General features: G+C 46.8%; 1 protein-coding gene across 3 annotated transcripts in view; it reads right to left on the bottom strand.

Moving 5' to 3' along the window:
• ttc28 (tetratricopeptide repeat domain 28) overlaps positions 1–14,149 on the bottom strand; it is a 108,800-nt gene that overhangs the window by 7,148 nt on the left and 87,503 nt on the right. For all 3 annotated transcript variants that reach the window (XM_084382582.1, XM_084382583.1, XM_084382584.1), the window contains 17 exons: positions 13,892–14,088; positions 13,658–13,811; positions 13,394–13,565; positions 13,105–13,273; positions 12,849–13,009; positions 12,272–12,760; positions 11,233–11,425; positions 11,008–11,088; positions 10,557–10,809; positions 8,492–8,601; positions 5,790–5,919; positions 5,402–5,629; positions 3,758–3,944; positions 1,726–1,866; positions 1,004–1,148; positions 701–880; positions 19–590 (listed from right to left, as the gene is read on the bottom strand). In XM_084382582.1, coding sequence (XP_084238708.1) covers positions 19–590; positions 701–880; positions 1,004–1,148; positions 1,726–1,866; positions 3,758–3,944; positions 5,402–5,629; positions 5,790–5,919; positions 8,492–8,601; positions 10,557–10,809; positions 11,008–11,088; positions 11,233–11,425; positions 12,272–12,760; positions 12,849–13,009; positions 13,105–13,273; positions 13,394–13,565; positions 13,658–13,811; positions 13,892–14,088 — 3,562 coding nt within the window. The remainder of the gene's footprint in view (positions 1–18; positions 591–700; positions 881–1,003; positions 1,149–1,725; positions 1,867–3,757; positions 3,945–5,401; positions 5,630–5,789; positions 5,920–8,491; positions 8,602–10,556; positions 10,810–11,007; positions 11,089–11,232; positions 11,426–12,271; positions 12,761–12,848; positions 13,010–13,104; positions 13,274–13,393; positions 13,566–13,657; positions 13,812–13,891; positions 14,089–14,149) is intronic.

The raw sequence follows: 14,149 nt of genomic DNA, 5'->3' as shown, positions 1-14,149 counted from the left end.
ATCTGTGAAGGGTCATACCTCAGAACCACCAGTTTGACGCTCAAGCACAGGTCCAGTATGTCCGCAGCGGTGAGGAGGAAGTCCTGAAGCGACGGACTGTCACACACACTCTCCACTTCACACACACTCTCTCCGTCGTCGCTCATTTCATCTGCTCTTCTCAGTCTCTCCGGGCTGCCGTGACTCTTAAACGAACTCCTCATCTTCCCGTCCTGACCCGCGGTCTCGCCCGAGGTCGACGCTCCACACGGCGACTTCTCTCTGGGTCGACCAGCGGCCCCCTCGCCTCCGGCCTGCTCCTGGCTGGGGGCGAGGATCAAAGCGGCGAGCTTCCACGATATGTGGGTCGCAAAGTGAACGCACTCCGCCTGACTCAGAGCTGCGAGGACGCGCTCCTTCGTGGCGTTTGCTCCGATTAGAGGATGACATCCCAGCTGCTCCCCCAGCCAGAGAGCTTCATCCTGGGCTGAAGGTAGGGGGCCCCACAGCCAGCGGTCCATCACAGAGGGGGGCAGGCGAGGAGCACCGACCACCGCGGCTACTGAGCCTCCATCCGAGCAATGGAAGGGTCCGCCGCGGCGAGGATGAGGCTGTTGGATGAACACAGATCATCAGATGTGTTTTAAAGAGAAATTTGGACTCACAGATTGTGATGTGATGTTTACGATGACGATTTTTAAAAGAAATAGGATTTGCGTACCTTGATTGTGGCTCCCAGGCTGTTTAACGAAGGAACAGAGATGAGGCTGAACCTTTCATAAAGATACTCATTGGAGGAGCTGCCTTTGAGCAAGGCGAAGGGGATCAGGTACAATTCTCCCTCCAACACCAGCACGAGCTGTCTGTGTCTGCCAACAGGCCCACTGCTGTGCATCAGACCCTGCAGAGGAAGAAGACGGAGATTCAAGTAAAGATACTGAAATATACACAACACACACACACACACACACACACACACACACACACACACACACACACACACACACAGACAGACAGTACGTACCCCTTCCATCGGTGCTATGAGTAAGTCATAAAGAGCTCGTAGAGGAGGTTTGCTGATGTTGCTCGGTCTGCAAAGAGGAGATGATGAGCTGTCCTTCACTGGAGATACCGTGGCGCTGTACAGGCTCGTCATGCTCTGACAGCTCCTGCAAGAGGCATGAACACACACACGACATGACACACAACACACACACTGAAATCAATAAAATAACAAGATTAACAATCCTCTCTCTGACTCCGACTCTCATCTTTTCCTGCAACAACTCGCCTCGTGAGATCTCAGAGCGAGACTTCTCCTTGAGCGAGATTATCTGCTGATGTTTTCATCAGTGTGAACCATCCTGTGATGCTAACATTAACTAATTATCACTTAAAACAAAGAACGGCTGAAGCTGATGGGCATGTCATTAGTTTTACAGGTATTTGGTCATAAACCAAAGTACAGGACTAATTCAAACTTTGACCTGATGATGGCGCTAAATGAAAAAGTTAGGGAATCACAACTCAGTCTGAAGGGGACATAAATTTGTGGACTAAATGCCATGACAATATATCCAATAGTTGTTGAGATATTTCCCTCAAAATCATCATGACTCATCCTCTGGGGAACATGAATATATGTGGCAAATATCAAGTTCATCCATCCAAAGATCTTTGAGATATTTCAGTCTGAAACAAAGTGGCTGACTGGCCGCTCTCCTGGCTGTGAGACCAGAATCAGACCTGTTGAAGAGGTTGTTTCTGGACACCATGCGGAGGTAACCGGTCGGGTCGGTGGCTGAGGTGAGTTTGTTGTTCAGCTCCTCAAACTGTTGCTCCAACAGATCTCCGGCTTCACTCTCCGTCTCGCTGCTGGAGCAAACTCTGTGCAGTGACACAGGAAACAGAAACGTTTCAGAACATCGAGCAACAAAACCGGTTTGTTTTCTTCTTTATTTGTGTCATTAGCTGAAATAATTGTGCTTGTTTCCGCCCAGCAGGGATTTTAACTCTGAAGATAAAACAGGACGTGAGAGGCGAGTTAGGTAATAATATTTCCAATGAAATGATAAATAATGTCGTAGCGCAGCCTCGCGCTGGCAGCGACACCTCTTTAAGAGTCGCTTCACAGCAGTAATGACAGGACTCGGGCTTTATGTACCGGACTGATGGCGCTCAGAGTTTCCCAATAGCTAAAAACATTACTTTTTATGGAATCCTCTGGCCGCACTTTTCACAGCTTGGAGGTTTGATTTGTGTTAAAATAGCCGTTTCTGCTGCTCGAGGGTAGTAAAACTCCACCGGTGGGTTGGAAAGAGCTTTTAATGCTGCGTATGTGAAAACACTTTTTATGTGCTGTGGATGAGCAGGATTCATAATCATCACACACAAATGAAGGGAGACTCCAGGCCCGCCACAGCTTTAACACACACACACACACACACACACACAGACAAAAACACACACACACACACAGACAAACACACACACACATGCGACAGACATAATGAATGGCTGCTGGCTGCAGTAACACCACTGCGGTGGTTTTCACAGAAAGTTGAGATGCAGTGTGTGTGTGTGTGTGTGTGTGTGTGTGTGTGTGGTGGGGGGGCTATCTGCTGACATGACACATGGTAGTGATTTACAAAGTCGTCCAGTTGTGCCAACCAAGGCCCGAAAGCTGCGGGCAGGATAATTGAGAGTAAGGAAATATGGCAGCAGAGAGCCGGAGCGGAGGGAGACGGACGGCGTGCAGCGTGAGGCTCCTCTGTCTTGTTTCGCTCCCTCGAGTTTTAATGAACGACGACGTGCAGTAATAAAACTAGAGAGGCTACAGGCTACGCTAGCTGCTCTGTGAGGCTGCTAACATGGCAGGTATACTGTTTACCATGCTCACTGTCTCAGTTGAGTCTGTTAGCACGCTGACATCACAGAGCAGCTGAGGCTGATGGGAATGTGGCGTCAGTTTTGCAGGTATTTCAGATACTCTGTCAATGAAATGTGAAAACTGTGATTTTGTTGTTCTGTTTCTGTACATGCAACATCTACTGCATCCTCTACGTCCTGTGAGAGGGATCCCTCCTCTGTGGCTCTTCCTGAGGTTTCTTTCTCGAGGTTTTCTGAGCTATATATATATTAAGATTTATTTGATTTGATACTTTGCAGATTATATGCAGAGCCAAAGTAGAACATTTTTAAACTGGTTATCGTCACTCGGATTTAAAACATTGATTCTCATGTCAGAAAAACGCTGAATATCAGATCAGATACTCAAAGTACACAGTATGAACATACATGTAGATATATGTATATACTTTGGTAAAAGTGAAAGTCACACATTGACAGTCACACATGATATCAAAAGTACAAGTAAAGTAACATTACACATATATTTACACTCTACATTTACATTTATTGCCAGAAAATTACTTTTGATATTTCAGTAGATTTCATGTCAGATACTTAAAGACTTTTACTCAAGTACTATTCGTATGGGTGACTTTCAGTATGACTTCTGGGTACTTTTTACAACACTGGTCTTTGGTCATAAAATTTAAATTTTGCCCTTGAAGTTAACAAACCACCTGAGTCAGTCCTGAGGGGAACAAGAACGTGTGAACCAAGTTTTATGACCGTCTATTCAACGGTTTCTGAAACATTTTACACAAACCACAGATGTGAACCTCGCGGTGGTGCCAGAGGAAAAGTCAGGTCTTCTATGTTTTATGTGCATGTTGTTCATGACAGATTCAGATAGAAAATGAAAAAGACAAACCTGCTGTAGTGGCTGTCGACTCCCAGAGCCTCTCTGGCGTTGCAGATGTACTGCTCCAGAGACAGAGGCCCTCCTCCTGCTCCTCCTCCTCCTCCTCCTCTCTCACTCTGCGGGCTCCCACCATCCTGAAACTCCGACACATCCACCCCAGACTCTCCGAGATACACCTCGTTAAACTTCACGATACCTGTTGTAACATTTTAAGAAGAGCGTAAGAGAAGTGGTCCGCGCTGCGCTACATAAAACATGAACGGGATCAAGTCTGAAGCCCGAACAAACAAGTGATGGAGCCACAGATATGAAGCTCCCTTGAGGGCGACCTTAGAGGAAAGGTCATGTGGTCATTAAGGTCAAAAACAGATTAAATGTCGAAGGTTTATTCCCCCCCGCCCCCGGAAATGTCATAACAATTAGATTTTTATGAGATATGTGCACACGTTGTTGACATTTCGGCCTGAGGGTGGCGCAAGAGGGGAGATCAAAGTGAGATCCAAAGTAAAAGCGTTCATCCGCCGAGGAGAACGAGCGCTCGGTAAATGTCACGACATCAATCCATTAGACTCTGGCTCAGTCGCAGGAGCACTTCAGGGCCGTCCTGCTGTGAGATGTCCTGCTGCGTTTGAGGGATCTTTGTGGAGTTTTGAGCCAAATCTGCAGCCAGGAGGCTGAATCACAGGTCAGAAACCCCCCGAAATACTTCACACGTTTTCTTCAACATAAACTGCAACACAAGCGAGTGTAAACCAACCGTGATGTCACCCGTTTGTTTGTGGAGCGACTGTTATGAAGCCTCGAGTTACTTTGCTACTGTACTTCAGTAGATGTTTCAGGTATCTGTACTTAACTTGAGTATTTATTTTTACTTTCTCCTCCTCACATTTTCAGAACACGCTCGTTACTTTAGTTTGACACATCTGAGGTGAATTATGGATCATTTTTATTCAGTGTCATTGCACGCCGTAAAATAAGTAAGAAGACGTGAACAGACAGAGAGGGAGGCTGGAATGGGGAGAAAAGGCGTGTTAGTGTCTCGTATCTGCAGAGAGTTTCTTATTTTCTCACTTTGTTGCTGCTCGGGACGCTTTACCAACCCAACATGTGGATATTTGACGTCCTGGGAATGAAACTCAACCATCAACTATCTTTGTGGTGCGTTCAGGCATTAAATGCAAAAAGTTGTTTCTTTCCTCGTAATCAGTTAGTCACACCATCGCTGCACCAGCCTGCATGCTTCAGTGCTCTTTCAGCCCGTTTAAACAAACTGTTACACTTCATTTCATTTATGAAACAAATCCCCAGACTCCCTTAAAAAAACGCTCAATTTTGTGAGTTGTTGCGTCGGAGAGACTTTATAAGTGTTGTGAATCGCTGTGTCTGACAAATTCTTAACTATTCAGGTCTTCTTGAAAATTCGGCAGTTGTTCTACATTAAGTTATTTCTTCCTTTGTGTAAAAAACCTTGTTTGTCTCAGAGATGTACGTGTTTATTTGCATGTAGAGGGGGGAAGTGAGATCTGATTGAAAGTGGTCACACAAGACGCAGGTTAATGCCAGTGAAATATGAATTATTACAGTGTAGTTCCAATGTAATTTACAAGGCATTTTCTACCTTTAGCTGTGTGATGTGTTGAGGTGTGTGCGTACCTGTCCCTGGAGATATCAGCCAGCTGTACAGAAAGCCTCCAGCCAGAGAGTAGTACAGGACCATGGCCCTCTGACCGTTGACCGTCTCCAGGATGTGCTCCACAGTCACCGGGATGTAAGGGTCGGCGCTCGCCGCTTGCTGACTTCCTTTCTGGCGTTCAACCAGCAGATCAGCGAAGGCACGTGTTCGCCCTCGCTCTGCGATGGCCAGCGCCTCATCGTGCCGGCCTTGGATGTAAACACATGGGGTTGCTAATAAATAACAACAATAAACAAGCACGCTGACATCAGGCGACGATCTGTGCATCGCTAACGAGCACGGAGAGTGAAAATGAGAGCGGCACCACAAAATAACAAGACAACAGGAGAGGTAGGACAGTTAACTCACCGAGGCTGACGAGGACCCTCTGGAGAGCCTGGTACGAGCTGGTTTGCAGATCAAACAGAGAGAGCTTGTAATCCGTACTGTGCTGCGTCTCATGACGAATCGTCTCGAACAGCACGGACGCTCTGTACAGCTGAAACACAGCAAACATACAACACGCTAATACTTATACACAAGATACACACACACACACACAGCGTACAGATCTACAGGTTGTTTGGTACACAAACGTCACAACATCATGATTTTAAGGTTTATTCAGTGAAAATGAAAACTTTTACGCAGCAGTGTTCATTCCTACTAATCGTGAATCATATTGCATAATATCATCTGTCAACATAACCTCATATTATTGTTTTAAACACATTGTGCACCCCCAGTGTCGCTAGTTTTGAGATTTGTTGACTGTGGATCTGTTTTTAATACTCAGCAAAGTCATTCAGTGTCTGTATCTGCTGTATTCCTCCACTTATTTCAGGATTTTCCTCAAACTTGTCACCTGTCTGTTCATATAAAACACATTATTTTTAAAGCAGGATGACCTAAAAGCTCCTGCTGTTACTATAGTAACCACTGGGGGGCACTATAACATACACAAAAACTTTAAGAAATAGGAGTTGTGATGCTTCTTCTCTCTATCAAACTGGAACGAGCTCACAATACTCAAACATGTGCCTGTGAAGGCATCATAGGATCACTTCACATGTACCCAGCGGTGCAGGAAGTACTCTCATATTTCATATACATGTACTAAAAAGTATTCGAATACCTCTGTGAGGAAATGATCCAAGACATTCAAAATTCATCTCACTGAAGTACATTCATTTTAGAATAATGTCATTTAAGTGTCAGTAGTTTTCATATTATTATATCGTATAAATGACATTATTGGACTGGTAGTGCTGCTGCAGATGATCGAGCTGATTTTAATTGCTTTATAAAGTTGTCATATTTAACGACGCATCATATTTCATTAACTCATCACAAATCTGCAAAGCTCACTGAGCAAAAACATCCAAAACACGTCAGTATTGATCTCCAGACGTCTACAGAACTCCTCGTGCTTCACAATTAAAGTTTTTGTTACGGCAAAGTTTTACTCCACGAAGCAAAAGCTGAACCTTGAGCTTCGACCTCAGTATGAGGAGCAGACTTCACCAGGTGAGCTATTTATCAGAACCAGAGTTTTCAGACGTCTTAAAATCACATTGTGGAAACTTTGATGTTGAACTCTGTATGGACGTCACTCAGACTTCAACAGTGAACGTTGACAAGACGTCTTTCTTTCTGGCTCTCCACAGGACGTCTTCTCAACGTCCTCAAAGACGTTTGCTGGATGTGTTTCTGCTCAGTGGGTCGTCACTAAAGCTGTCAGATAAACGTAGTGGTAAACACAACACTTCCACTCTGACACACAGCAGAGCAGAAGCAAGTATAAGCAGGATAAAATGGGAATAATGAGGTAAAATACGTCGGAGCTTCTGCTTTGCATTAGTGAAATCATCCTGTTGTAGACGTTTCACTGCAGGAGTGCACATATTTCTGTTTTAGTTGCTTACACTGCATCATTTTTGCATTTCTATGGTATTATATATGTTTTGGCTTAGAGGGGAAAACTTTTATTTTACTTTGTGTCTAATGGAAAAAACACATTATCATGCTGTCCATCGCTGCAGCACCTCTATTCACCCTCCGTCTGAACATTCATTTACTTAAGATCACTTAGTATTTTCTGGGTTTGTTTCAGTTTTTTGTCCCAGTTTGGTTTTCTGTGGGTTTAGGCAACTAAAAAAACTTGGCCTGGGTTAAAATATACCCTTTGAAAACGTTAAGCACGTGTTTGAGAGGATCACATAATCGACGACTGGTAAAAGGAGCGACTCTCCTGGAAAAGCTCACCCACACCCTGCAGGACGGCTACGAAGGATTTATCAGAATATTGCAACCAGTGTTGGACGTGTCTGACTGCTCTGGACTGGACTTCACTCAACCTAATTAAAAATCTTACACTGGAAGTGACAAAGGCATATCTTCAGAATAAGAATGTAATTATCTTATAAGCTGCAAGCTGTGGCGCCTCCTCCTCCTCCTCCTCCTCCTCCTCCTCTCTTTTCACTGATGGACCTCGGGCCCCTGGGACCATCTCCCTCTCCTGCTCCTGCTGCCTCACATATTGATGGATCTGGATCGTCACACCCTGTGCTCCGCTGGATCATCGCTCTCCTCTGTTTCACCATCTCCTTATATCTGTATTTCTGTAAAGTTTGATGCCTCTTCACTCTGATCTTCTCTGTTTTACTGCTAATTATCCTGTGTGTCCTGCCCTCTGACAGATTTTGTTTCTTTCTCTTCTCATTGAAAGTTTTTCCCCCAAAAACGCCTGAGTGCACCCTTAATCATGATGTTGCTCAACCCTGACCCTTCAGGAACAACTCCAACATGGACCTAAAACAAGTGCAGGACTTGTTTTTTTAGTTTTTGATAGAGGAACTCAGAGATGAGTGAAGCTCTGTGAAGATGAAGCAGCTGGTTTTATTCTAAAAATGGGACGAACATCCAAAACATCCCAACAGCACAGCAATAAATCCCTGATCCTGTCTTCACACTACACGTGAACAATAGTTTCTCAGGAAAGCTAAGACACTGTAGAGATGCAGCTGTGAGTGCACACACACACACACACACACACACACACACACACACACCTGGTGCTGAGCCTCCTCCAGGTTTCCGCTGGCCCACAGAGACAGGCCGAGGCGATGGCGTATCTTAGCTTCGTCTTCTCTCCGACCCAACTGCTCTGCCAGACGCAGACCTGAGGAGAAGAAGGACGGACGGACAGACAGAAGATCAGACGCCGGCTGCTGGAGGCTGATGTGAAGATCGGCTCTTTGAAAGCACTTCATGACAACTGTTGCTGCATTTGAAGTGAACTTGAACTGAGCCCAGGGCGCTCGCACTCTCCTTTCTTTGCCTCTCATTGTTCCTCTTGTCTTCCCGAGCTCTCCTGTCCTCTCATCTGACTCCAACTCAAAGTTTTTTCGATCTGCTCCTCAAATTGTCTCAGATGTGTTTCATCTCCCCTGCTGTGCAGGAGCAGAGTCGCGGCAGGTTGTAATTAGATCTCATTAGACTCTCAGATTTAGCCGAATCTCGTCAAACATCGAGTTTTGATTCACGCTCTTGTCTGTCTGGCCCTGTGAAGTTCTGTATCTGTGTTGCTTTCCATCAGTTGGGGAGGTTAATTGGAGGCGCTCCTCGTTTCGAATGTTTTTCTCCGGCTCCGTCCTCACTTCAACTCTGAGACGAATTCCTCGTTGCTTGTTGAGTTAATGATCAATTAAAATCCAAGAGGAGCTGCGAGTAAAGTGACAAACCGTGACCGCGTCTTACAGGCCGACGGAGCCTGAAGGAGTTCATGAATGAAACCAAACATCCACGACATGAGTTTTTACTTTGTCTCCGTCCGTCTGCATGTTCAAGTGTGCTGTTACATACGGGAGGAAACAAGGAAGCAGACAGTTAAAACACTGAGCGATGAGAGACGTGTGTGTGTGTTTCAGAGAGTTAGTTAGAGAAGAAGTTAAATCAAACAGGATTATTAACAGCAAGCTGCCAGATGGAAACCACACTCCAGGGTAAACAGCCGAGCTGATCCTCTATTAGCCTGTGTCTGACTCATGAATACCTTTCATGCTTCTGGATGGTTTCAGAAATGTAAACCTCACAATGTTCTCAGGCCCTAAATAAGACGCACACATGCAGATCAAAGTCAGCCACAGCCTCCCTAAATGAAGTGCGTACGGCTGCGGGAGGAGGTGGAACTGTGACTTCTTCCCCTCGATCTTCACCACAAGTCGAGAGTTCGCTCAGAAACTGACTTCTTCAGAAACAAGAGGTCCCATCAGACACCGGCTGCGTCCCGATTCAGGTGAGATTATCCAACAGTCGGCTGCACAGAGGTGGAAGATATCAGACTTTTATTTAAGTAAAGGTATTCAACCCCGCTGTGACGTCACCCGTTGGTTTGTGGACTATTGATTTGAAGCATTACAGCCTTCACGCTTCGAGCTGAGGCGGGTATCCTGATTGGATCTGACTGAAAACTCAAGGACACAAAGCTGTGGGAGCAACTTGTCAATCACGAGGTAGCCACGCCCTAAAGCGTACGCTGCTTTGTTGTCTATTTTACTCTAAATGGGACCATAATTTACTAAATGAACATCTTGAAATATTAATTTCAATTTCTATTTAACAGGGACGATGCAGTTTAACACAGTTCTGATACAAAGAAAGACTTCAAACTAGAGACTGAGACCATAAACTCATGAGGACACTGTTCACTAAGGTGATACATCAAGTCAGAAATAGGGTCATTCTCTCATAAGCTTATTCTTTTTGCAACCAGTGGAGTCGCCCCCTGCTGGCCATCAGAAAGAGTGCAGTGTTAATGCACTTTTCAGACCTGTAAGCTTTGAAAATGTTAAATAAGTAACAGTATTTTAACAAAATCAGGAAATCTGAGTCTGTCTGAAACGCTGCGTTAGCTCCTGTCTCTTTAAGGCTCCTCCTCCTGCATACCCAGTCCGCTCTGATTGGTCAGCTCACACACGCCTGAGCTAGCATCACTAACAACAACAGAGCAGCTGTGCCAAATCAATTCTTACGTGCCGAACTAGCCTGCCGGGCATAAATTATGCAAATGTGTGACACGGTGACGTAGTGTGATGTCACAAAGTCGAGGAAGTAACGGCGGCTTTAGCTTCTTACCTTCCTGCAGGTACATCACAGCCTGTGCATAGTTCTGCAGGGCGTGGTGTGTCCTCCCCAGGCTCCCGTAGGCCTGAGTTTTAGCTATCAGATCGTTGGTCTGCGCCGCCACGCTCAGGTGCTGCTCCTGGAAGACCACGGCCCGCTCGTGGTTTCCCAGAGCCTCGTAGGTCAGCCCCAGGTTCCCGTAGGCTCGGCCCTGGCTCCTCACACATCCCGTCTGCTCGGCTATGTCCAAAGCCCTCTGGTGCCACTGTGACAGGAGAGCTCGGTCACTTTAAGGGCTTATAGTCAAATATGAAGCCAGGGGACGGTTTGCTTTGCTAGTCTGCTAGTCTCATTGAACTCTCAGCAAGAAGGCAAAGAAGAGTATTTCCCAGAATGTTAAACTATTCCTTTAAATCACGCCTAGAAAGCGCTGAGTCATGATGTATCATGAATGAGCACAAACCTGTAGCGCCGTCTCGTTGTCTGCCATCAGCTGATAAACACCTCCGAGTGCGTCGCTCGCCTCTGCTTCCAGGGATTTATCCTGACAGATAAAACAGGATTTACTACGTTTGTGTCTGTGTATAATGTGCTTTTCATAAAAAAAAAGAGATAATTTTTCATATTCAGCAGGGCGAGAAAGAAAGAGAAGATGAAACAAGAAAACCTTCTGCAGGTAAATCCTCACCCCTGCTGTGCGGGCGATGTTAAGCTGGTGTTCCAGGCAGGAGAGAGACTGCTCATAGTTGCCCAGCTGGCTGTGCAAGGTGCCCAGCTCCCAGTAAGCCTGAGCCTTACCCCCTCCTTCTCCACCCAGCTCGTGGGCCACCACCAGACGCTTCTCGAAGCACACCAACGACTGCTGGAGGCTTCCCAGAGACCTGGAGAGGGAGTGAGAATCATCTGTTTCTTTGGTTTTGTTCTTGCACTCCAAGAAATGCACCTGCAGTTGAGTTAAAACATCGCGTCCTGAGAGACCCATATGAGGTTTTTTAACGACTTCCAAAGGAGACAGTAAAACGGGTTCATAATAACAAGACGTTTTTGGTTTTGCGTTGTGGAAAGCAGATCTGTTTCCTCGGAGAGAACGAGGAAACTAGAAAGATCTACACAAGCTGTGTTCATGGGGATAAATCAGCGAGTCCACCCTCCTCATTTCAATCTTACTCACACTCCAGAGAGCAGAAGGAAGGACGGAGCGAACCCATCATTAAACCTCGCTCTGCTGTCAGCCGGCGTTACTTGTGTGGTTTTAGCAGGAGGAGAACCGACGTGGGGAATACGTGATGCCTCTGAGTTTATTATTTTCACTATTATTATGACTCTAATTTAAAATGTGTAGCGTGTGTGCTGGAGGCAAGAAGAGCTTCGTTTGAGATTCTTGCACGGACGCAAAAGCATATCCAAACTAATGAGAACATAAATATATACCCGACATAAATATTAACACGAATGTAAACAGAAACTGTTGAGCGGAGAAACTGTCAGAGAACGAAACAGACCTGAGAGACCGAATGAAAACACATTTGCTCACGTGTCTTTTTAAAGAAATTAAAGCCGCTGCGTTCTGTTCTGTAATTGAGGAATAATCCAGTTTCCATGTTCAGTATTCATTTAAAAAAAAAAGAAAAGCTGTAATGAATGTAAATCATGTGCTGCAGCTGAGGAGAATTAAACATACAGATAAAGTTAGTTTGAAAAGGGTGTTCCAGCTTCCTGTTTCCTACCTGTGTGCATTGCCGAGTCCTCTGTAAGCTTTCTCCTGGTCCTGGACGTGGTTGAGGCTCTGGGCCATCGTCAGGTACTTCTCGTAGTACTGGATAGCCTCCTCGTAGTCTCCCAGAGCGTCGTAGCAGTCAGCCAGGTTTCCGTAGGCCCTGCCTCTGTCCAGCATGCTCTCGGTCCCGCTCAGCTGCTGCAGCATCGCTAGCTGCTGCTCAAAGTAGCCGATAGCTTCCTCAAACACCCCCATGTTCATTTTGGTGATGCCCATGTTCCCGTGGACCTGGGCCTCCAGGCGGGCATCCCTGAGTCCCTGCGCCAGGCCCAGCTGGGCCTCGTAACACTGGAAGGTTGTGGCGTAGTCTCCCAGCGCCATATGTACCGCCGCCAGGTGTCCGAGGGCGCGGCACTCCCCCTGCTGATCCCCGATATCCTTTCGGACGGTCAGCTCCTGGCTGTGGAAGGACAAGGCGGTGTCCAGCTGACGGAGCAGCCTGAAGATGGAGGAGAGAGAAGGAGATGTGAGAGAAGAAGAAGAGCGAAGGACAGCAGAGAGATCACACAGCTGAACATCTCTCTGACCTGTGAACTGATCCGAGCGCTGAGTAAGCGTCGGCCTCCATCTTCTGATCGTGGACCTTCTGAGCCAAAGATAGCTGCTGCTGGTAGAACCTCACAGCTCCTGGAAGATCTCCCCGACTCACACACACGTCCCCGAGGTTCCCGAAGGCCCTGAAGACCGCCTGCAGACAAATATGATCACATGATTAACGGCCGCTTCCTGTGTGAAAGAGACGTTTGAACAGTTAATTGTGTGAACGCAGCGGCAGCAGGTGACCTGTGTGTTGTCCAGGGCTTGTGCCAGAGACAGCAGGTATCTCTGACACTCCTCTGCTTTGCTGTACTCCCCCAGTGCTTTGTGGGCCAGACCCAGGTTACAGTAGGCTTTGGCCTGGGCTAATTTGTCTTGGAGGTCCTTCGCCAAGGCCAGGTCCTGCTCATAATACCTGAGAAGTGGGTGAAAGTTTGAGGTTTTTAACAAGGAGAAACAAGTCATTTGTCTTTGAAAAACACTTAAAGTCATATAAAGTTTGTGTTGTTTGTGTGAGATGTATTCAGCCTCCGACCTGACAGCGTCTCTGTACTGTCCCAGGCAGTAGTGAGCGTAGCCGAGGTTGTGGCAAACCTTTCCTTCTCCCTCCAGGTCCTGCAGGCCCGGAGCCAGAGCGAGGTACTGCTGGTAGTACGGCAGCGCCTGAGCGTATTCGCCTCTCCAACTGTGGAAGTTTCCCAAGTTTGCTGCAAAAGAGAAGATTAGAAGAGTGTTAAAGTTTTTGAATCAGTCAATTCCTGCTTCTCTGCCCCGAATGCATCTCTCTCGTCTGTCTTGCCTAGCGATCTCGCTTCGCTCTGAGTGTCTCGGAGCTCTCGAGCGATGGTCAGGTGGTGCAGGTAGTGTTGAAGAGCTCGATCGTGAGCTCCCAGCGCCTGGTAGGCCACGGCCAGGTTCCCATGTGTGGAGGCCTGGGAGGGACGATCGTTCACCTGAAACACAGACAGATTTCACACTTCTGTTTTCCCACACTGGCGTCTACATGTCGCCCGTGAAGAGAGCAGGAACTCACCTCCAGTGAGATCTGCAGCTCTTGTCGGTGGTACCGGACAGCTTGGTCGTAGATGCCCAGGGCGTGATAGGCGTTGCCCATGTTGCCGTAGGCCCTCCCCTGGGCGGCGTAGTCACTCAGCTCCTGGGCGAAGGACAGATGGGCTTTGTGGAGCTTCAGTGCTGCATCGTACTCTCCCTTCATCTGGTGGATGATGCCTGAGAAGAGAAGAGGGAACACAAAGATGCTGATGAGAAACACAGAGAGATGAGCTGAGTG

The sequence above is a fragment of the Pagrus pagrus genome (assembly GCF_965226575.1).
Source record: "Pagrus pagrus genome assembly, chromosome: 19".
Taxonomy (NCBI): Eukaryota; Metazoa; Chordata; class Actinopteri; order Spariformes; family Sparidae; genus Pagrus; species Pagrus pagrus.
This window is presented reverse-complemented; position numbering and strand designations above follow the sequence as displayed.